This window comes from Chelmon rostratus, chromosome 5, assembly GCF_017976325.1.
Source record: "Chelmon rostratus isolate fCheRos1 chromosome 5, fCheRos1.pri, whole genome shotgun sequence".
In the NCBI taxonomy this organism is placed as follows: domain Eukaryota; kingdom Metazoa; phylum Chordata; class Actinopteri; order Chaetodontiformes; family Chaetodontidae; genus Chelmon; species Chelmon rostratus.
The window spans coordinates 29,930,243-29,952,742 of NC_055662.1; the positions used below are offsets into that span (position 1 = coordinate 29,930,243).

The following is a 22,500-nucleotide window of genomic DNA, read 5'->3' on the forward strand; positions in this document are numbered from 1 at the left end:
CTGTCTGTTCGTCTCTGTCTGTCTGTCTCTGTCTCTCTCTCTCTCTGTCTGTCTGTCTCTCTGTCTGTCTGTCTCTCTGTCTGTCTCTCTGTCTCTGTCTGTCTGTCTCTCTGTCTGTCTCTCTGTCTGTCTCTCTGTCTCTGTCTGTCTCTCTGTCTGTCTGTGTATCCCAGCCAATGTTGGAACATGTCAGGGTTCACCCAGAGCTGGTCACAGGGACTCAGGACTCTGAAGTGGACCCGACCAGGTGAGTCCACAGGTAACAGAGACCAAAGCTGAACCTGCTGCTGGCTTTTGTCTCGGTTTAGTTTTAATTTGCACTTTTACACAACATTAAGTGACATCACATCCTGTTTGCTATGCTGTTAATTGGAGCACAGAAATGCCTGACATAGCCCCGCCCACTTGAGCCCAGCGAGGACCGTGTTCTGTGACAGAACCGGAGCTAACTTCCTGTCTGTCGCAGGTGGAGGTGTTACGAAGTCCATGACATTGTGATCGAGTGCTCCAGAGTGTCTCTGGATCCTCTGGAGTCCTCCTGTGAGGAGGAGATTTACTCCTCCCTAAGAGACCCTCCCCCATCACCCTCCTCCTCACCCAGACCTCCCCCGCTGACCTCCCCCCTGCCTCACCTGAGCGTCACCTCAGAGTCCGTCAGCAGCTCAGGTCAGTAACCTGCAACCACAACCAGAAGCTATGAAAGAGCTTTGAGTCGCCTCTGAAGTCACCTTCCTTCATCAGGTTCATTAAGTCCTGAGTTCAGGGAAGGTTTTCTTTGTTCCTGACATAAAAGATGAAGATAAGACACATAATCTGTAGAGAACAGTCGATCATGTGAAGAGGTTTCTGCCGGTTCGTCAGAGAAGTCTTTCAAACCCTCTGAACACACTAATTATTCATTATTTAATTCTCTGTTTCTAAAAGTTTTACTTAATGACCGTCGTGTGTTTTTTTAATCAGTAAAGGCTCGTTTTAGGTATAAATGAATGTCTTATGTGCTTTTTGACAGGAAGTTCAGTCTGTCCTCTGCTCTCTGGACACCTGACGCTCAACACTTCCTACATACAGGTAATCCTCCTTCCTTCCTTCCTTCCTTTACTGTCTTCCTTCCTTTCCTCCTCTGTTTACATGTTGTATCTGCGTGTAGGCTGATGATCTCACTTGGAGCCCCTCCTCACGGTGTGGTTTGTCGACGCCCCCCCCCTGAACCTGCTGCTGCAGGCTCCGCCCACCCGCTGAGCAGGACCGCCTCCATCTCAGGTGAGACTGTGAGACGCACGAAAATCTGATTAATAACTTCCTGAAACTCTGTCTGTCTGTCTGTCCTGTGGTAAACTCCAGGTGTGAAATGTCCCTCACCAGCCGCCGTCCCAGTGACACCCCTGACTGAAGAGAACAGTGATGGCAGTCTGACTGCTGACAACAACAACCAGGTGAGATCAGGACTGCAGGTTGACGTTCAGCTCTCTCCTCTTCACCGGAAGGCTTTTATTGTGAAGGAGTCTCTCTCTGGTCCTCGCAGGTGAAGCCGGTCACAGAGCCGGAGGGGTCATCCTTTCAGCCAATCACAGAGAAGGAGGGAAGAGGCCAGAGTGATGTTATCAACAACAACGATGATGAAGGTGAGTTGATGAGGTTGATCACCTGCGCAGGTGAGTGTGCACGTTAACGTTTTATTCTTCTTCGTGCTACAAACATTAACAACAATAAACTTCAAAGCAAAGTGTCATCTGATTGGACCAGGACTAAAACTTGAGGGAAATAACCTCGACCAATCAGAATAAGCTCAGCTCAGGGCTCACTTACTGTCTTTTTGTGGAGCTTTCAACCACAAACTGAACGACGTTCCTCTTTGTTTCTCTCCAGAGGTCAGATCCCAGCAGCCCTCCTCCTCCTCCTCCTCCTCTCAGCCCATCCTCCTCACCTCCACCCCCAGCCGTGACGAGGCCTTGTCAGGTTCAGCCCTCTGCCCTCCTCCCCCCATGTCACTGTGCCTCACCCCCCCTCATCCCTCCACCCTGTTTGGCCCTGCCCACATAGACCAGAGCCCCGCCCCTCCATATGAACCCCTGTTTGAACTTGCTCTGCCGCGAGCTGCCAAGCTCTTCATCGGGAAGAAGACTCAGGTAAACTGAAATGGACTGAACTGAATATTCAGAAAATACTTCGATCAGCTCAGTTTATTTAATCAAGTTCTGCTCAAACTGATTAAAGTCAAAATAATTGTTAGTTTCAGCTCAGATTAACGTTGGTCCTGTTGTGTGCTGCAGGAGGCGCTGGAGAGAGCAGCAGGGGAGCAGAAGGAGGACAGAGGGGGAGGACAGGGGGAGGACGGGGAGGAGGAGGAGACCTGCGTCTCTCCTCTGGAGGTTTTGGACCGGCTGATCGTCCACGGTCATGATGCCCACGAAGGCCTCAGCAGGAGGTGAGCCTGTTACCATGGAGAAGCAGCACAGCAGTGGCACCAGGCCGGAGCCCTGCAGTACTCAGTCTCTCTCACCTGCATGTGCTGATGTTATGTTACATTTCCTTTTCTTAAGTTTTCATCCACTTATTGTTTTTAGCGAGAAGCAGAAATCTGACAGTTTACATGTGACGGTTTACTGGATCAGTAACTGTTGTCGAATCAGGACATTTTCCAAAACGAAGCAGTTTCACTGATTCCACTGAAAAGGAAACATTTTCAGGTTTCCTGTATTCAGTTTTTTGCACTCAGTGGTTTTCAGTTCAGCTTTCTGTCAGCATTTTAGAGAGGGGGATTGAGAGGAGGGGGCAAAGAGAGTGTGATTATATATAACCTGCATACTAATGAGGAAACATCAGTCCTGGTCCTGAAGTCCACTCCACAACTTCACCGGAAACTCCCAAACAGCGAGTACATCAAGTCTGTTTCTTCACTCTGGGGCTGGTTAAAGCCCTGACTGACGTTATGCTGGTCTGGCATCTGTCTAGAACAATCTAATACATCAGCTAGTTGATGTTCATTTCAACAACAGCTGAGAGATTAACTCAAAAAGATCTGTGATGTCAGGGTTTGATACTCAGTTGAGATGTCAGGGTTTGATACTCAGTTGTGATGTCAGGGTTTGATATGAATTAATACATTATGTTAATGATTGTCTCCATGGGAACAGAGATACAAACATTTGTGTGTGTTGCAGGTTGTCAGCAGTGAATAAGTCGGTGGATCGAAGTCATTTTGGAGGTAAACAGCAGAGCATGAAAACCAAAGGTACCTGAACCTAACCCTGACAACACACTCACCTTTAGATTAACTGGTTTGTCTTGACTGATTGATTAACACATTGATCCGATACAGAAAATGATCGTGGATGTTCTGACGTGATTTTTTTGCAGTGGATCTCATCTCTGCTGTTTTTGTGACTCAATGAACTGCAGGATGTTGTACTTTTTTTTTTTTAACCATCATATCGGATCTGTAGCAGCATAATGATTGATTGGACAGCTGCCAATCAAACACATTCAATGACATGATCCATTGACAGGGGGGCCTCCTGTCAATGGATCAGGGTGGGCCGGCCCTGGTTCTAGGTCACAAAACATTTTCCATCCGACAGTCGTAGTTAAACCTCCAGCACCAGAGTCTGAAACGTCTTAAAGTGGTCCCCCCACCGGTTTAAGGACCCTGATGAACCTGTTTCAAAGTCTAGTTTGTAGATCCGACCGTGGCTCGCTTTGACTGAACTGTGTACGTGTGAACGGAAGTGAGATTTTCCTAACTGTTAGATTACAACCAACCAGACTAACCGGACTAATCTGACCCGCTCACTCATTGTCATGCTTCTGTTTTTAAACGAGCAGCTAAAAACTAGTTAATGTGGAGTCGCTGTTTCAGCCCAGACTGAAACATCTCACCAGCTGTTCAATGGCTCGTCATGAATGAGGACGCACTCAATGACTGTCGGGATCCTCTGACTTGTCCTCTAGCGCCACCCAGAGGGTCATTCTTGGTAGTGAGAGAGGTTTTCAGCTCTTAGGTTCCTTCGATACAGAAAGAAATCAAATAAAGTTAAATGGGGAAAAGCCAGCAGCAGGTTTTTGAAGTTTAGACTTCCTGCAGGGCTTTAAACGCATCATCTCCAGACTCCTGATATGAGTAAATGACAGGCTGTGTGTGTGTGTGTGTGTGTGTGTGTGTGTGTGTGTGTGTGGTGTGTCAGGCCCAGCCCAGGGGGAGGAGCTTCAGTCTTTGAGGAGTCAGTTGTTGCTGGTCCACAGTCAGCTGCAGTACGAACGTTTCAAACGTCAACAACACGCCATCAGAAACCGCCGTCTGCTGCGGAGAGTCATCAACGCCACCGCGCTGGAGGAGCACAGCGTCGCCATGGTAACACAGCCATGTGAACACTGTCCCATAACTGCTGAGTTTCTTTCCTCCTTCTTCTCTCTCTTTGTCTTCCTTCCTGTTTTACTCTCTGTCTTTTATTTCATCCTTCATGTCTTCCTTCTGTCCTTCTTCATTTGTCTGCTTTGATTTGGAATCATGCCGTCATGAAAATGTGCAGCCGTTTGTCTTCATAGTGGCACTGCAGATGATTTCTACATCTTCCAACCTGTAAATGTTCTGAAAATCAAAAGAAAAAACGAGTGCGTCGGTCCACGTGAACATAAAACGGTCCCTGCAGGGACCCAGAGGGGGGGTTTCTGACACATGTCCACCTCCTGCCGAGGAGCAGGAGGAGAAACTCCAGCAACAACCAGTATGAACAGGGTCATCAGGGTCCAACTGGTCTCTGCAGCACATTTAATCAACATGAAGTAGTAGTAGTATAACTTTATTTCGATCACGTAGTACCTATATAACTAATAATAATCATAAGGAATCATAAGGAAATAAGTGCACATTAAAAAAAAACAAAAAACAAAACAAAAAATAATCCAGAAAACAGTCACATCTCATAAGCAACACAGTTTACATGAGCGAAAGGGAGTAGGAAGAAGTATAAACTTATCTAATCCTACTCCTATAACCTAACTATTAATATGTTCTAATTAATTTCATTACTAATAATTTAATAATAATAATAATAATTAATATAATAATTAATTTCATAACACTGTGTATCATTTCCTGCCACATTTGAATTCAAATAGCAAGCAAATTATTCAGTGTACCTCTGTAGAATCATTTCTTTATGTCTTTTTTTAAACAGAATTATACTCGAACTGTTTTTGATTTCAGTGCTTAAATTATTCCACAGTGACAGAAAACACGAAGAATCGTGTGTGCCCAAACAGAGACCAGGATGAAGTCAAATTACTACTTTATTATTGTAATAGTAGGAATATTATTAAAGGGCAATATTATTCTAGAATAATATAATATTATATATTTACTATTATGTAGTAAAATAAATGTGCGTAAATGTAATTAGAACATTAGAGTCCAGAGTTTCTGAGGACGCGGCTGAAAAGCTGCATGTTTAAAACAGGAAGGAAAGCACCTGTGCAAAGACCACAGGAAGCTCCACCCCCTCAGTGTAAGAGAGGGGGTGTAGCCAGAGCCGAGTGTGGCCTTCAGGTGACGAACAAGAGAAGGAAAAAGAGTCAAAGTGAGGAACAGCTGGAACATGTGATCTGCCCTCTGGGGTCAGCGAGCATCACCTGTGTGGTGACCTCTGACCTTTCATCTGACGCCACCATCAGGGCAGAGATAACTGTGGAATATGGAGGATGTAAGGCCACTGTGTGTGTGTGTGTGTGTGTGTGTGTGTGTGTGTGTGTGTGTGTGTGTGTGTGTTGCAGAAGGGTCAGCTGAGCGTTCAGGATGAAGAGATTCGATCTCTGAAGTCGAGTCTGGAGGAAGAACAGAGACGATACACACAACTGCAGCAGGACACACACACACACACCAAGCAGCTGCACACACACATCCAACAACTGCTGCTGCAGCAACAAGACGGGCAGAGAGGCAACGAGAGGCTGCAGGTGTGAATACACACACACACACACACACATATACACACGTATACACACACACACACACGCACACACACGCATATACACACGTATACACACACACACACACACACATATACACACGTATACACACGTATACACACACACACACACACACACATATACACACGTATACACACACACACATATACACACACACACATACACACACACACACACACATATACACACACACACACGCATACACACACACACGCATACACACACACACACGCATATACACACACACACGCATATACACACACACACGTATACACACACATATACACACGTATACACACACACACACATATACACATGTATACACACACACACACATATATACACACGTATACACACACACATATACACACATATACACACACACACGCATATACACACACACACACACGCATATACACACACACACACACGCATATACACACACACATATATACACACGTATACACACACACATATACACACGTATACACACATATACACACACACACACACGCGCATATACACATGTATATACACACTGGATCAGGTCTGGCGATGTGGCGTCCAGCTGAAGCTCCAGCAGCATGTTGTTCAGTGATGTTCATCGATGCTGCCAGAACATCAGAACATCAGAACATCAGAACATCCTCGCTACAGAGGCTGGAGTACATCCTGTGCTGGTTGGTTGTTTTAAAACTACCTGTGTTGTGATTGGCTGTTTCAGAGTGAGCTTCAGGAGTGTCAGAGCAGGTTGAGGGAACTGGAGGCGGAGCTTCAGAAAGCCAATAACAAGGCTTACAATGCAGAACACCAGCTGACCCAGCTGTCACTCAAGGTGAGGAGGACTCCTATTGGCTGATGTCATGATTTAATGTCAATGTAAACATTGTTGTCACGATTTAAAAAACATCTGTCCCAAACAAACGAAAAGAAAATGTTGGTTCCATCTGCAAATGATGAGAAAAAATCTGTGTGTGTGTGTGTGTGTGCGTGCGTGCGTGCGTGTGTGCGTGTGTGCGTGTGTCCAGCTGTGCAGCAGTGAGCAGCTGCAGCAGCAGATCTTCCTGCTGAACCAGCAGCTCGTCCTGCTGAGAGAAACCAACAGAGGCCTGAACGAACAGCTGGAGGGGGGAGAGACACACCACAGCACTGTGAGGACACACACACACACGCACACACGTATACACGCACACACGTACATGCACAAACATGTATACAAATGTACACACATGCACAGACATGCACACATGTATATACACACACACATGTTTACACACACACGTTTACACACACACATGCACAGACACACACAGAGAATAAGAGTAAATTGAGAACCTTCTTGGGATCCTGTGTCAGCACACAGATCAATAATCCGTAGAACAGAGAGTAGTGAGGGAACGCTGTTCCACTGCAGAGTCATACAGACACAACACGACGGAAATGAAGACACTGACTGAAACATGCAGAGCAGAACACAGCTCCAGACCAGCAGTCGGTCCGGACCTCATGTCGTCTCTGTGTGTGCTGGTCAGGAGGCGTCCATGCTGCAGTGCAGCGTGGGTAAGGAGTACCAGCGGCTGAAGGACAGCGATGTCCAGCACAGACAGAAGCTGGAAGCGGCCAATCACAGGATAACGGAGCTGGAGAACCAGCTGGCCAAGAGAGACCAGCTGATCCTGGATCAGAAGAAACTTCTGGAGGACACAAAGGCTCAGAGCAGGTCAGAGTCCTGGACCTCTCTGAGCCAGCTTTCTTTTCTATGACAGGCTGCATGATGTGTGTGTCGCGGCTGTATCGCACAGACAGGATGTGATGAAAATCGCTGCTTTCACCTGATGAGGTGAAGCGTATCAACCTGCTGCAGGCGTGCATTGCTTCTTGAGTCAGGTGACCTGTGGCAGGTGGTGGTGAATAAAAGCCTAAAGAACAGGAAGCTGCTGAGAGTTCAGTGGACTGCTGCAGCAGCGAGCGTTCTCTTTGAAGTTAGGCTGCGAAGTTTGTTAAACGTGTTGTTTAAAGCTAAAGCTGAGTGACGTAAAGTCCTCAACTGAAGTCCAAACTAACCACAAGAAATGATGCTTTCACTTCCTGCGGCCAATCAGTGAGCAGCGCGGTGTCAATGACCGTGTTCATCACTTCGCTACAGAATAGTGAACAGGCTAACGGCTAAAAACAGCTGATGTAAATATTCAAACAACAACAAAAATGTACGCAAACTGGGACCAAGCATTCTGATGAGGTGATAGCTGAACCCCGGACAGACAACAGTGACATCAAGTGGTGAAACCATCAACTACAACACTGGGCGATGAACGGTTTGCTGTCATTGGACAGATGAAATTAGCATAATAACAAACACGTAGTGATGCCGACATCGACTAGCTGTCCTAACTCCATATACCAACACTGTAGCATTAGCGTTTAACGTCAGATGTAGTCCAGTTAGCAGCTTTGCTAGCTTCTGATATAGCATAATGCTACGCTGCCGTCAGTCTGTGTATTGTTACAGGAGCAGTTTGTGTAGCAGCAGTTTGCACCAGGTTTCTCGTGTTAAAATCATCTTGTCTGAATGAGGCAAGAACCAGGATCCTGATGAGCAGGTAAACGCGCTCGCTGACGACCATCGTGTTGTTTGTGTGTCAGAGCTGAGCTGTCGGCCTGTGAGAGTCGCTGCGTCGCTCTGAGGAGACTCACCCAAACCCTGCAGTCGGAGATGCTTCACCTGTACAGCCAGATCCACCTGGACACACACAGCCAGAGCCGGCCCCAGGACGTCCGCGGCAGGTAAACCTGTAACAGAACAGATGATGTCGCCGATGATGTCAGTGCTGTAATCATGTGATGTCATGTGTCTCGCCCTCAGGCCCAACGGCAGCAGTGCCGCTTTACCAGCTCCTCAGGGCGCCCACATGCCCCACCCCTCCTCTTCTTGTGTTGGTATAATAAATGGAGGCGTGGAGGCCCTCTCCACCTCCCCCCTGTACCTCCCCTCTTGTTCCTCCTCTCCCCTTTCCCTTTCCCCCATCGACTCCCCCCTGGCCATTGGCTCCTTCCTGGAGCAGCATGCACGGCAGCTGTTCGGACCGACCGATCGCAGCCAGGAGGAGGAGGAACAACAGCAAGGGGAGGAGCAGGAGGAGGAGAAAGATGAGGAGGACGAGGAGGCCCAGCTGGAGTGTCCTCCTCTGGGTCAGGAGGCAGAGGAGGCCACCCTCCTCACGGGGAGTCCTCCGACTGACCCCCCAAACCAGGCTTCAGCTCCCAGCCTCCCTGCCTCTGGAGCTCCAGCGCCCCCTGCAGACCTGACCCTCGCTGTCCGCCAGAGGAGACACGAACTGAGCATCATGGACTACAATGAGACACTGCCGGAGTACTGATGAAGGGCTGGAGAAAGAGCTGGAGTCCAGTGGAGGTGGAGTCCAGGTGTTAGCAGGTTACTGAGGACTGGCTAACCACGGGTCCGCAATGACCATTTAATCTTTCTCTGAACACGTCAGGACTTTCAGTCGTCCTTCATAAGAAAAGTAAAAAACTGTGTTAATACGCAGCATCACCGTCATGAAACTGAGTTTACTCTGCTCACAACTACAAAAAACCAAACCACACTGAAATTCATTCGTCCTTCTGGAAGCTTTGTGATGGTGAGCTTACCGCTAACATCTGTGCAGAAACATGCTATGTGCTTTATTTTAGAGATGTTCAGCAGAGCAAGATGATGTCATATTAGACACGATTCATTCCTCCAATCGGAACAGAGCAAACTTTCAAGAACGATAACCTTGTCAACAACTGTGGCAAGATAAGCTAAGCTAATGAGTAATTTTCAGCCAAGCGTGTTTGGCTGTGTTTTACTTGATTCTCCACATTCAGAGGTTGCTAATGAGCTAATGTTTGTTTACGAGCAAGGTAATGTAAGTTAAACAAAAAAGAAAAATATCAACATTATTTTAACTAGTTTGACAAAAACTAGCTAGTATTACTAGCTTAATGTTACTGGTGTTAGCTAACATTTCATTTTGATTGACAAAACAGAGGAAACCTGTTTTCTTGTTTCCAACATGCCATCTTGTGCTGGTGATGTCATTTGGAGTCAGCTGCGGTATCGAGGTCCCGCCCATAAACCCACCTGACTTCAGTTGTGAGCACACACGAGCTGTCAATCATGACATCACACCGTTTTTCTATTATCAATTAACTAAAATGAAACTTAACAGAAAAATGAAAGCTCGAACATACGTCAGCATGATCAGAGCTCCCCGAAAAGACAGAAACCATCGTTATTTATTTGACACGTACTTCAACCCGCTAACATGGAGGTTGCGGGGTTATTGACCTGTACTGCACCCAGCCACCAGGGGGCGATGGAGATATTTTGGCTTCATGCCGTCATGTTGTTCATCTCTATATACGGTTAATGGGGGGAATTTGTAGTTGCCACAGTTTATAAAGCCAAAAATAAGGGAAGGAAAATGAAGGGAATTCAGCGGTTTAGTGTTGATTAATTTACAAAGAAGCTAATCAGGCTACGTTAGCCGTAACTTGAAACTGCCTTACTGTTGCTCAGAAATATTTTTTTCTCACTAGCTAACCGTGTCGCTAATCTTTCAAACACATGAGATGGTGCTACACCAGCCTCAAACACTAAATGAGCTCAGGAAATGAGTCAGTTGTTTAGTAAACATCCTGTTATGCTGATTTCCAGTGATTTTTTTTTTTTTTACCACTGGGGGCAGCAGAACAAGCTGCACAACACCATATCTGACACATTGTCATCTTACAAAGCAGTTGTGGTGAAAATGCTAGCAAACAGCTGCTTACCCCCACATCCAGCAGACTCAGAGCAACATCATGATCACATTGACAACATCAGTTCTTGGTTGTTCCTCAGGGCTCTATCATTGCTCCTCTATATTTCCGGTTTACACGCTGACATGCCAAATTATTTGTCCATGAACCATCAGGCGTCTCCTGTTCAGACAGCGATTACTGAAGCTTGAACGTGTCACGCAGTCATTCAGGCCCCACAAATCTCCATCCTGACACACTTTGTGAAGTTTTTCAGATGATTGGTTGACACCGGGTTTGGTGTGCTCCTTGAAGGCGATGATAATTTGGGAAAACGTGTTTTTCTCCTCTTATCTTCTGGCATAGAGCTTCAGCAGAGGGATGTTTTTTTGTTTCTAAACGGTTCAGGAGGCTTCCGACTCATTCAGCGACTAAACTATCAAAGTGCAGAATCAGCTGGTCTGTGGCTGCAGTCATCAGCCTTTGAATGATCAGCGTGCGGGTAAACTGACAGAAATGTTCCTTGATTTGGCAAAACAAATATCTCCTCAGGTTCCCAGCTCAGGATCCAAGGGTCAGAGTTTCATGTCTGCATGTCCAGAAGCTCTGCAGAAGCTCCTCGTCAGCTTTTTGAGAAATACTGTTAGACTGCTGTTTCTCATTCTGACCTCATCTCCGGACGAGAGACAGGCTGATCTTTATCTGAACGCCTCACTCAGGAAAAAAGAGACTATTTGAAACTATTGTGTCAAACTGTACCTCAAAGCCAAAAACTGAGGAGGATCAGTTTCAGTTCAGGATATCCTGTAAATCACAGTTTAAAGTAACGACAGACTGACCAAAGACTTCCTCTTGTCCTCTATAGGACTGAATCCAGCTGATTGAAGCTGAACCTGATCTGAAATGATCTCTAGTCGTTGCCCTGAGTATCACAAACCTGAAGAGACGAATGTTAAACTGTGAACACTAGAAATAAAGACTTCTGGTAAAATCTCTGGATGTCCGCCAGTTTGTGTCCTGATCGATGAATGAACTGTCAGAGCTGACATCAGATCATGAGTCCAGGTTTATTTAGTCAAAGTTCTTCTACGGCTGCTTGTGTTTGATGAAAACTAAAACTTCCAGATCACCAGATCAATCTGATCAATAAAAAAAAAAAAACATTTTTCAAGTTTCTCTGAAAATTAGTTACTAAAGATGTCAAGTGAATGAAAGAATTAGAAGTAGAAAGTAGCATCAAATAGAAATACTCAAGTAAATTACCAGTGCCTCAAAATTGTATTGAAGTGCAGTACTTGAGTAAATGTACTTAGTTACTTCCTCTCCTCTGGTAGTGAAAAAACGATTTTACTATCAGGTTTCAAACCCTCACATGCTTGTTTTCAGTCTGGTATGATGTGCTAACAAAGGTAACCACAGTTAGCTAGCATTTAGCTAACACTACCTGTGAAAATCAAAAGCCACAAAGCAAAGCATTAACATTAGCTTCTGTGCTAGCAGGACTTATTTACATTTAGCTCAGCCTACTTCCTAAGACAGGTTTCTACAGCATGTGACTCTTTGTTTAGACTTTATATTATATATCCGTCACAGCATATAGCAGCTAGCTAGCCACCACAGATCTCACGTTACATCCTAAAAACCTTCCCCGGCATGCAGACGTCTCTTATTTTGAAAATTACGAAGGACCGGAAGTCGTACATCATTAGAAACCAAATGTTTTTAACTTTCTAATGTTTTTTCTGTTTGTAAATGTTGGTAATGAAGAAAAATGCTGAGATTTTTGCATTTTAAAGCAGAAAAGTAAAAATAAAAGTAAAAATAACCGCGAACCCTATCCCGTGCGCACGCGCGGTGATGACGTTCTTCCCTAACAACAGGAAGGTTTGCATAGCAACCGGCTCGTTGTTCTGCAGGTGAGGAGTGTTTACGTCTGTTCCTCACGGAAGTTTTATCAATGATTTTATAAAATTCAACGTTCGTTTCTGTTTCCATCGTTTCAAGACTCAACAAGAAGGAAACTAGAAAAGTAAGTAAGAAGCTAACAGCTAACAGAGCCGAGTGTTTGTCATAAACATTAAGCTAGCTGTCTGTCTGCCTGTCGGTCTGCCTGTCTGTCTGTCTGCCTGTCCTCCTGTCTGTCTGTCAGTCTGTCCTCCTGTCTGTCTGTCTGTCTGTCCTCCTGTCTGTCTGTCTGCCTGTCTGTCTGTCTGTCCTCCTGTCTGTCTGTCTGTTATTAGTCATATTCTCATATATTTGACTTTCACAGACTTTGTAGTTTGTGTTGATGAAACTTTTTGGTGTGCAGTTTTGAAAGTACTCAGATCTCATACATCAGTAACAGCAGTAATACAAATCCTAGTAGTTGTAATACTACAGTTTACTAGAGTAAAAGTGCAAAAGTATTACCATAAAAAATATATTAAAGAAACAAAAGTAAAAGCAGTCATTATGCAGAATGGTTCACAAAACTATACATGATATTATTAGATTGTAATTATTGATGCATTCGTTCATCACTCAGAGAGCTAAATCTGGTTCCCATGACGTTCCGGGAACACTATTTTTGGTTGTGGCAACGTTCCCACACAGCTTTCTCTACATGTTAAAACGTCATAAAACCAACGTCATTGTTACGTTCCAGGTGCATTCTGGGAAGATTAGCTGAACGTTTCCACGTTAACATTCTCTAGAAGTTATACGATGTTCTCGACCTTGAGCTAAGATGACGCATCCTCAGAACGTTCTGGCAAGGTTAGCTGAGCCGAATGTGACAAACTTCTTGCAGGTCACGGTAACTCTACGCTGAAAAAACTCCTGGTGACGTTCAGCTGAAAAGCCAGCAGGAAGAACGGCTGCCATCATTACCTCCAGAAAGCGTTGTTTCATGTGGTTCTGAGAACGTTTTAGGAAAGTCACGTGGATCAAAACATTTACACAAACATTCTCAGATCAGTGTGGCGAACAGAAACCTGGAAGGAACGTCGGGTTGGCTGGGCAGGTTGATGCTGCAGGTGGTGCAGATGGAGCTGATCTCAGCGACTTTATAAACCACTGGAACACAGTTAGTTCTTCAGCGGTCAATGAACCGTGTTCACAGATCAATATCACGCCTCAGTGTTTTCAGATGGTTATCGGTGCTTCCTGAAGGTTTTCACACACAGTCGTATAAACTCTGTATAACTGAGAGTGACCACTGATAACATTCAGATCATACATCAAAAGAAAGCAGGAAACAGTCTACATTTCCTCTACCGATAAGATAAAACTTTATTTATCCCCAGCTGAGATGGTTTTCAGGCCCCTCTAAACCTCTCTGATGATGACTCACATAGCCCACATGAATCCAGGTCTACATGCAACCTTGCTGTGCTCAGGCCAGGAACAGATTTAAAGGCCCGTTTCAGTGGATCAGGATCAGTCAGAAAAGCCGAAGCAGCTTCACTCCTGTGTTCGCCTGTAGCTGAACTGGATTTTCTAAATGTGATGCATTCATGGTCCTCAGGGAAAAGTATCCAGTATTGTCCTGATGGATGAGACGGCGAAACCTCTGAGGATTTCACCTCAGATATCCATCTACGCTGACAAGCACAACATCTTCCACCTGGTGCAGGTATTAAAGGATCATTTATCTGTTTTAACACACAGCTCCAGATCAGGTTGACTACACTGAGGCTGTGTGTGTGTGTGTGTGTGTGCGCGCGTGTGTGTTTCAGAGCTTGTTGTCCAGTCTGGTGATCGATCAACCTGAAGATCCGATCTGTTACCTGATCAGCCTGCTGCAGAGGAGCAGCTCAGACAGTAAGTCAACACACCTGAACGCAGCTCAGAGCGGTGACACGTTTTATTTTTCACAATAACAAGACAAACCTGGGAGTGAGACAGCTGAGGGGCCGAGACCCCTGGAAGGAGTGTTAAGAGGACTCAAATGGATCTTGAGATTTTGAGAAAAACAACTCTATGCGACCCAGAATGCTCTCTGATCTTTGCTCTTTGCTTTAGTGCAGCTCCTCATAGCTTTGCACATCATGCAGCGTGTAGATGTGTGTTTGCGTGAAGGCTCACAGGGTTGAATCATGATGGAGTGAAATGTGTTTTTAAATGTGTAGCACTCACAAGGCTCGCTTTCAGTTTGGAACGGTGAGTGATGAACATCTCTGCAGCCACTAGATGGGGCTGTGACTCTGTGTGTCTCAGTTTAATGAAGGCGTTGACCATGACATGATTTAACACTGACATTTATCTGATTTCATTACTTCAGTTTTCTGTTTCTCTTCAGCACCAAAATCATGAGTTTACATATACAGGCGAGATTTAACCATCCTGTCTCATGAACCTCCTTATTGATGTCAGTGTCTCTGTCTGTCTCTCTGTCCCTCTCTCTGTGTCTGTCTGTCTGTCTCTTTATCTGTCTGTCATTGTGTGTGTGTGTGTGTGTGCCTGTCTGTCTCTTCCTGTCTGTCTGCCTGTCTGTCTGTGTCTCTTTCTGTCTGTGTCTCTTCCTGTCTGTCTGCCTGTCTGTCTGTCAGTTCCCAGGGTGATGGTGCTCGGTCCTCCTGCTGTTGGGAAGCACACCGTGGTGAGTATCATCAGGGTTAAAGGAACGTTCTCCGTCATGTATTCGTGAACCGCCGTTCTCTTGTCAGCTTGTCACTTTCAACATCAACACATCTGGAGATACGTGCTTTTCACTGGGCAGTGAGGAATCTGTAAAGTAACTAGTAACTAAAGCTGTCAGACACGTGTAGTGGAGTAAAAAGTACGTAGAAGTTAAAGTAGAATAAAATGAAGAGAATTAACTAACAGCGTGTGTTACATCATCACTTCTGCTGTGGTTGTCCTGCAGGCCAGAGAGCTGAGCGCTGAGCTGAGAGCTGTCCATGTGACCACAGACAGTTTACTCCAGGACCAATCAGAGCTGAGAGCACAGTACACACTGCCAGAGCAGGTACACACACACACACAGCTCATTACACTCAGTGTTCTTCTGTAATGAGCTGATGACCTCTGACCTCCAGCCAACACACTGCTGAACCAGACTCAAAGCACAGCAGCTGTCATGTCACCTGAAACAGGTCGACACTAATCACACCTGCATGACAGCAGCTTCCAAATAGAACGTGAAGGTGCTGCTGAGTCCACACCTTCACTCCACCTCATCTCTATAAACTGAGGAAGAAGCCCCGAGGCTTGGATTGTACCATCATTTACAGGCCAACTGTGTGTGTGTGTGAGTGTGTGTGTGTGTGTCTGTGTGTGTCTGTGTGTGTGTGTGTGTGTGTGTCTGTGTGTGTGTGTGTGTGTGTGTGTGTCTGTGTGTGTGTGTGTCTGTGTGTGTGTGTCTGTGTGTGTGTGTGTGTGTCTGTGTGTGTCTGTGTGTGTGTCTGTGTGTGTGTGTCTGTGTGTGTGTGTGTGTGTGAGTGTGTGTGTGTGTCTGTGTGTGTCTGTGTGTGTGTCTGTGTGTGTGTGTCTGTGTGTGTGTGTGTGTGTCTGTGTGTGTGTGTGTGTGTCTGTGTCTGTGTGTGTCTGTGTGTGTGTGTCTGTGTGTGTGTGTGTCTGTGTGTCTGTGTCTGTGTGTGTGTGTGTGTGTGTGTGTCTGTGTCTGTGTGTGTCTGTGTGTGTGTGTCTGTGTGTGTGTGTCTGTGTGTGTGTGTGTGTGTCTGTGTGTGTCTGTGTGTGTGTGTGTGTGTGTCTGTGTGTGTGTGTGTCTGTCTGTGTGTGTGTGTGTGTGTCTGTGTGTGTCTGTGTGTGTGTCTGTGTGTGTGTGTGTGTGTTTAGGAGCTTCCTGCTGAGCTGCTGGTCAGACTGATTCAACAGAGGTTGAATGAAATCGACTGCTTCAACAGGGTAAGATTGTTCAGACCTCCGTCAGACTCCCCCATCATATCAGACCCCCCTCAGACTCCCCCATCATGTCAGACCTCCGTCAGACTCCCCCATCATATCAGACCCCCCTCAGTCTCCTCCATCATGTCAGCTCAGTCTGGTCCTGGCTCAGAGGTACTGACCATGTCCCCTCCCTGCTATCGCTATCTATTGAAGGCTTAAGATGCCTCCACCCCCCAGAATGAACTCCTGCAAAGTGACGCAAAATCAGATTTTTGAACTTGTGCTGCAGCACAGTTGAACTTCCTCCCAGGTGTTAAACAGAGGAAGCAGCCAATCAGCACTCTCCTGGTCGATGACTGGATGTCCTTCAGGCTGGACGCAGCTGTGGACGCCCAGTTCGATCAGCTGATCGCCCGTCTGTCTCTCTGTCTTTCGTTGTCTCCCTCTCTGATTGTCTTCGTCTGTGATGTGATGCTGTGATGATAATAATTAGCGCTCTGGTCGCCGCCGTGTCGTACTACGATTCCCAGCAGGCCGAGCAGCGCGTTGGCGCGTTTCCCCAGAGACCATCTGATCAAACGGACACGCTGCTGTCACACCGCGCGTGTTGTTTTCGCTCGGGCTCGTCCTCTCTGCTGCTCCTCATTAGCATCACGTCCTGTTTCCTGTCAGCGTTCATCAGGACACTGAGAGCTGCTCTCTGATCAGTTTAAAGGAATTAAAGCAAGCGAAGCTGCTGTCACCAACACTCACACAGCAACAACAACAACAACACAAACTGAAGCTCACAACTGCACTTATCTGTCCGATTGATCATCTGCCCTCCGTTCCGATATCGACACTCTACCTGCTCGCTGTTAGACAATGACAACACGCAGACGGATGACAGCTAAAGAGAAAACGGGTGAAAACGGGTGTGGCAGCATTCGTTCTGAGGCTCTGGTGCTAACGATGTTTTACGATGTTTAGGTGGTCACGGTTCATTTGGGTGCTTCTGCTGTACTTTGAGATGTTATGGCGGTGAGGAGGTTCTCGTGGTCACTGGGGTTGTTCTAGAGATCAGTGAGGTGGTTTAAGGGGTCCTGTAGGTGGTTGTGGTTGTCATTCAGGAGATTCTAGGAGTCGGTAAAGATGCTTTAGTGGTCTTATACGTGGTTATTTTTTGTCCTTTGGAAGGTCCTAGAGGTCCTGTTGAAGATGTCCTGGGTTCTTCGGTTGCTGCATACCCATGGTAGTTTTCGTAGATGTTAGATGGATCTCCAGCACCAAAACACCAAATGAAGATTATACTTTGCAGAGTGTGGTACTTTCCTCCAGTTGAGTTCCACACACTAAAGGAAACTCTGACAGGAGAACTGAAGCTGTGGTGAAGGCACACCACACACTGCATGTTGTGGTTTATGTCATACCTAGGGGTCCTTTTGGTTTTGCTTGTGGTCATCTGGGGGGAGAAGGGGGCATTTAAAAGGTCGTAGTGGTCATTTAGGAGGTTGTTTTGGTCAGGGTCTTAAAAGTCATTTAGGAGACTGCAGTGGTCATGTAGGTGGTTCTCAGGGTTGAGAGAAGAGGTTGTAGTGGTCATGGGGGAGGTTCTTGTAGGAAATGGAGAGGTTCTAGGGGTTCTGTGAGTATTGCTAGAATTTCTGTAGAATGTCCATTTAGATGTCTCTAGATGTCTTGTGAGTCACCTTGAGGAGGTTCAAGGCGTCCTGTAGGTGTTTCTACTGGGGCCTAGTGAGGGAGTCATCCATGTGTTTCTGTTAGTTGATGGATATTGCATGTAACCCCCCGTCTTCCTCTCCACCTGTCACCCTATGGACCTCTGGACTTACTTATGATATGACCAGTACATGTGGCTAAACTCTAAACTAAAATGTATTAAATGACAGTTCGAGTCGTCGTAGCTTCATGCTGTACACACAGGAGAATAACCCTCCACACAGTGTTTAAACCAGCGATCGAAGCCTGCAGCACATTAATGAATTCAGAAAGTCCTCTCCCCAGTGGAGGAGGCCCAGTCCATCCTCAGAGTCATCACTGATTAGCTTGCTAGCCCCTGACAACAAGCTAAAAAGTCATTAATTCATAGTTCAGCTGTTACACGGTCAGATTATTCTGCAGCTCCATCCTCTCCACCCGTGGAGCCTCTATCAAACCTCTCAGCTGATCGTCCCCTTGTTTTGCTCTCTGAAGAGGAGTTTTTGTTGAGATGAAGGCTCATTGGTCGTTGAACTGTGGGTTTTGTATCGAGCTTCTTTCAGATCTGAAATGTTGTTGTTGAGTTAAATGCTTAAATTGGAATCATATCATGGAGTTCCTGTTTGGTTCATTCTCGGTGTGTTGCCTCCTCTGCTGTGATTGGCCAGTTAATTCCATTAACCTGCAACATTTCCATGTGTGACTGATTTGTTTCCAGTGAACTCCTGAAAGTGCAGTTAAAACAAGAAATCATGTCTGTTGTCTCGTTGTCTGCCACTTCTTCTTCTTCTAACTCTGATTCAGATTTATCTTTGTTCAGTGGGTGTTTTTTAGTGTGTGTGTGTGTGTGTGTGTGAAGCAGCCTCTCAGTGATCAGAAGTAAACCAACGTTCAGCTTTCGTTTTTTCTTCTAAACTCTACAAACAGCAGCTTCTTTCAGCCTCAAGCGTTTAGCTTCAGCATTAAGCGTTTAGCATCAGTGTGTGTGTGTGTGTGTGTGTGTGTGTGTGTGTGTGAGAAGCACCTACTTTCATCTGCTAATGGCTGTTTTTGGCTACAGGCTAAACTCATCACACACACACACATGCATGTGTTTGTGTGTGTGAGGAGAGGATGATGATTGACAGCTCCCATCAGGACCCCGCCTCCTCCTGTCACATTAAATACCTGTCTCTCTCTCTGTCTGTCTGTCTGCCTGCATGTCTGTCTGTTTCATTTCTGAATTTTACCTTTATTGTCACGACTGTTTCTCAACACAAGTTATTCTGACTTTGTTTCCAAAGCGTTTGGCCACTTCTGCGGGCACAAATGGAGAATTATGGAAATGACTGAGTCGACAAACGAACGCTGGCGTTAGCCTGTCGAGAAGCTAACACTGGCGTTTAGCCTGTCGGAGAGGTAAAGACTGGCGTTAGCCTGTTAGAGAAGCTGACACTGGCGTTAGCCTGATGGAAAGGTTAAGACTGGCGTTAGCCTGTTGGAAAGGTTAACACTGGCGTTAGCCTGTTGAGAAGCTAACACTGGTGTTAGCCTGTTGGAAAGGTTAACACTGGCATTAGCCTGTTGAGAAGCTAACACTGGTGTTAGCCTGTTGGAAAGGTTAACACTGGCATTAGCCTGTTGAGAAGCTAACACTGGTGTTAGCCTGTTGGAAAGGTTAACACTGGCGTTAGCCTGTTGGAAAGGTTAACACTGGCGTTAGCCTGTCGGAGAAGTTAACACTGGCGTTAGCCTGTTGAGAAGCTAACACTGGCGTTAGCCTGTTGGAAAGGTTAACACTGGCGTTAGCCTGTTGAGAAGCTACCACTGGCGTTAGCCTGTCGGAGAAGCTGACACTGGCGTTAGCCTGTTGGAAAGGTTAACACTGGCGTTAGCCTGTCGGAGAAGCTGACACTGGCGTTAGCCTGTTGAGAAGCTAACACTGGCGTTAGCCTGTCGAGAAAGCTGTCACTGGCGTTAGCCTGTTGGAAAGGTTAACACTGGTGTTAGCCTGTCGAGAAGCTGACTCTGGTGTTAGGCTGTCGAGAAGCTAACACTGGCGTTAGCCTGTCGGAGAAGCTGACACTGGCGTTAGCCTGTTGGAAAGGTTAACACTGGCGTTAGCCTGTCGAGAAGCTAACACTGGCGTTAGCCTGTCAGAGAAGCTGACACTGGCGTTAGCCTGTTGGAAAGGTTAACACTGGCGTTAGCCTGTCGAGAAGCTAACACTGGCGTTAGCCTGTCAGAGAAGCTGACACTGCGTTAGCCAGTTGAGAAGCTGACACTGGCGTTAGCCTGTTGGCAAAGGTTAACACTGGCATTAGCCTGTTAGAGAAGCTAACACTGGCGTTAGCCTGTTGAGAAGCTAACACTGATCTTATCCTGTAATGTGACACAGATTGTACTTTATTATCTCCTCTGGAATCAGTCTGAAAGCCTCTCTTGTGTTGTGGCAACATTTGATTTTAGTGAAATACGTCGAAGCTCATTCTGCCCTCTAAATGTTCACATCAAATACAGAAATTATAAACCATATTTTAAAGTACTTTTTAGCTTCTTCCTGTTCAGGATTAAAAAGGAGACAGGACGGTTGCCTGATTAACAAACACAATATCACCAAATACAGCATCTTAATCTTAAACAGCACATAAGAGTGTGTGTGTGTGTGTGTGTGTGTGTGTGTGTGTGTGTTAGTCAGAGCTGCTGTCAGTCGTCTTTATTCGGCCTGGCAGGCAGCACTGAGGGAATAAGCGTCCGTAATAGTTTGAGTGCGACTGAAGCAGCTCTCTGCATTAAACAGACAGGTTTTATTTAGACTTCATGTGACTGTCAGACAGCAGTGAGCAGAGGATACAGCAGCTGTCATCCTCACACGGTTTAAAAACAGACAGACGTTAGGATGACTTCACCCAGACGATGAGTTTAATGAGCAGCTTTAAGTTGAGCAACACTGAGCTGACGTCTCACACAAGAATGTAAGAAAATGTAGCATAAGGTCAATATAATGAAGTAAAAAGTGGAGTTTGGAAACACAAACAAGTTTAGTGTGCACGGTGTGCGTGTGCGTGTGTGTGTGTGTGTGCGCACGCGTGTGTGTGTGTGTGTGTGTGTTACAGGGCTGGGTGTTGGAGGGAATCCCTCAAACTCATCTGCAGGCTCTGAGTCTCCAGCAGGCCGGAGTCCTTCCTGAACATGTTGGTGAGAACAAAATATCCACTCAGAGTTCATATACGGTAGAACATATAGAACATGTAGAACATATACTGCATTTAGAACACGGCACTCTTAAATACTCAGTTCTGATTGGTCAATGGCGAAAATTCAGCTGTGAAATTCAGTCATTTGCTAAAGGGGCAATCCCTTAATGTACCAAGCTCAATAACAAACCGCTGGTTTGAGAGGCAACATATGGAGCGTGTCATGTCTATGTCATCGCATCGGGGTTTATTTCTCCACAGGAACCTGCTCACTGTACATGATCCCTTACATATACCACTCTGCCACTGAAAAATACTATGGGGTGTGTGTGTGTGTGTGTGTGTGTGTGTGTGTGTGTGTGTGTGTGTGCGCAGTGATGTTAGAGGCTCCTGATGACGTGTTGTTGGAGAGGACTCAGGGGAAACTGGTCGACCCGCTGACAGGAGGTGAGTCCAGGGTCCAGTTCAGTCGATTCCAGCAGACAGGAAGACATTTCACTCTACAGTTGTGCAGCCCTCAAACAAACGTGTGCTGTAAGCTTCCTGTTCTAGCATTAGAACGGGTCCGATACCGATGCAGTAAACGAGTGTCCATTACAACGTCCAGTCCAGTAAAACCCATCCAGTCACAGAAACAAGAAATACCCACTAACAGTAAAAGCTTTGACACTACACTGTGATTGCTGATGACATCACTTCCTGTCTGCAGACGTGTACCACCGGACCTTCATCTGGCCAGCCGCCGCCGCCGTCACTCAGCGCCTGGAGAAGCAGAGTCGGTCGGAGAAGCAGCGATTGGCTGATCTGCAGCGTTACCGCTGTGAGGTCACAGGTCTGATCTCGGCCTATCAACACGTCCTGAAAGTCATCAACTGTGATCAGCCGCACACTGACGTCTACCAACAAGGTACAGACACACACACACCGGGGACAGGCTGGCCCGATCGATCAGTGGCCCTGTGGGACGATTCTTTTTGTCTTACAGATTCTGACCGTGATACCACGACACATTCATGCCCTCCTCCAGTCT

The 22,500-nt window shown here is 46.2% G+C and overlaps 2 protein-coding genes across 2 annotated transcripts in view; both read left to right on the forward strand.

Annotated features, from left to right (window-relative positions):
• The window catches only part of tsc1a (TSC complex subunit 1a), a 17,262-nt gene extending 5,516 nt beyond the window's left edge, over positions 1-11,746 (forward strand). Inside the window, 17 exon segments of the mRNA XM_041937683.1 lie at positions 174-247; positions 467-666; positions 1,010-1,068; positions 1,148-1,195; positions 1,197-1,260; positions 1,342-1,433; positions 1,523-1,622; positions 1,867-2,126; positions 2,271-2,425; positions 3,162-3,232; positions 4,182-4,348; positions 5,767-5,949; positions 6,707-6,817; positions 7,011-7,133; positions 7,515-7,702; positions 8,626-8,766; positions 8,846-11,746. Coding sequence (XP_041793617.1) covers positions 174-247; positions 467-666; positions 1,010-1,068; positions 1,148-1,195; positions 1,197-1,260; positions 1,342-1,433; positions 1,523-1,622; positions 1,867-2,126; positions 2,271-2,425; positions 3,162-3,232; positions 4,182-4,348; positions 5,767-5,949; positions 6,707-6,817; positions 7,011-7,133; positions 7,515-7,702; positions 8,626-8,766; positions 8,846-9,359 — 2,550 coding nt within the window. The 3' untranslated portion in view covers positions 9,360-11,746.
• Positions 11,747-12,677: 931 nt separating this feature from the next.
• ak8 (adenylate kinase 8) overlaps positions 12,678-22,500 on the forward strand; it is a 14,947-nt gene continuing 5,124 nt past the window's right edge. The window contains exons 1-9 of the mRNA XM_041937750.1: positions 12,678-12,796; positions 14,273-14,380; positions 14,484-14,568; positions 15,297-15,346; positions 15,614-15,715; positions 16,546-16,614; positions 21,390-21,471; positions 21,846-21,917; positions 22,180-22,377. Coding sequence (XP_041793684.1) covers positions 14,297-14,380; positions 14,484-14,568; positions 15,297-15,346; positions 15,614-15,715; positions 16,546-16,614; positions 21,390-21,471; positions 21,846-21,917; positions 22,180-22,377 — 742 coding nt within the window. The 5' untranslated portion in view covers positions 12,678-12,796; positions 14,273-14,296. The remainder of the gene's footprint in view (positions 12,797-14,272; positions 14,381-14,483; positions 14,569-15,296; positions 15,347-15,613; positions 15,716-16,545; positions 16,615-21,389; positions 21,472-21,845; positions 21,918-22,179; positions 22,378-22,500) is intronic.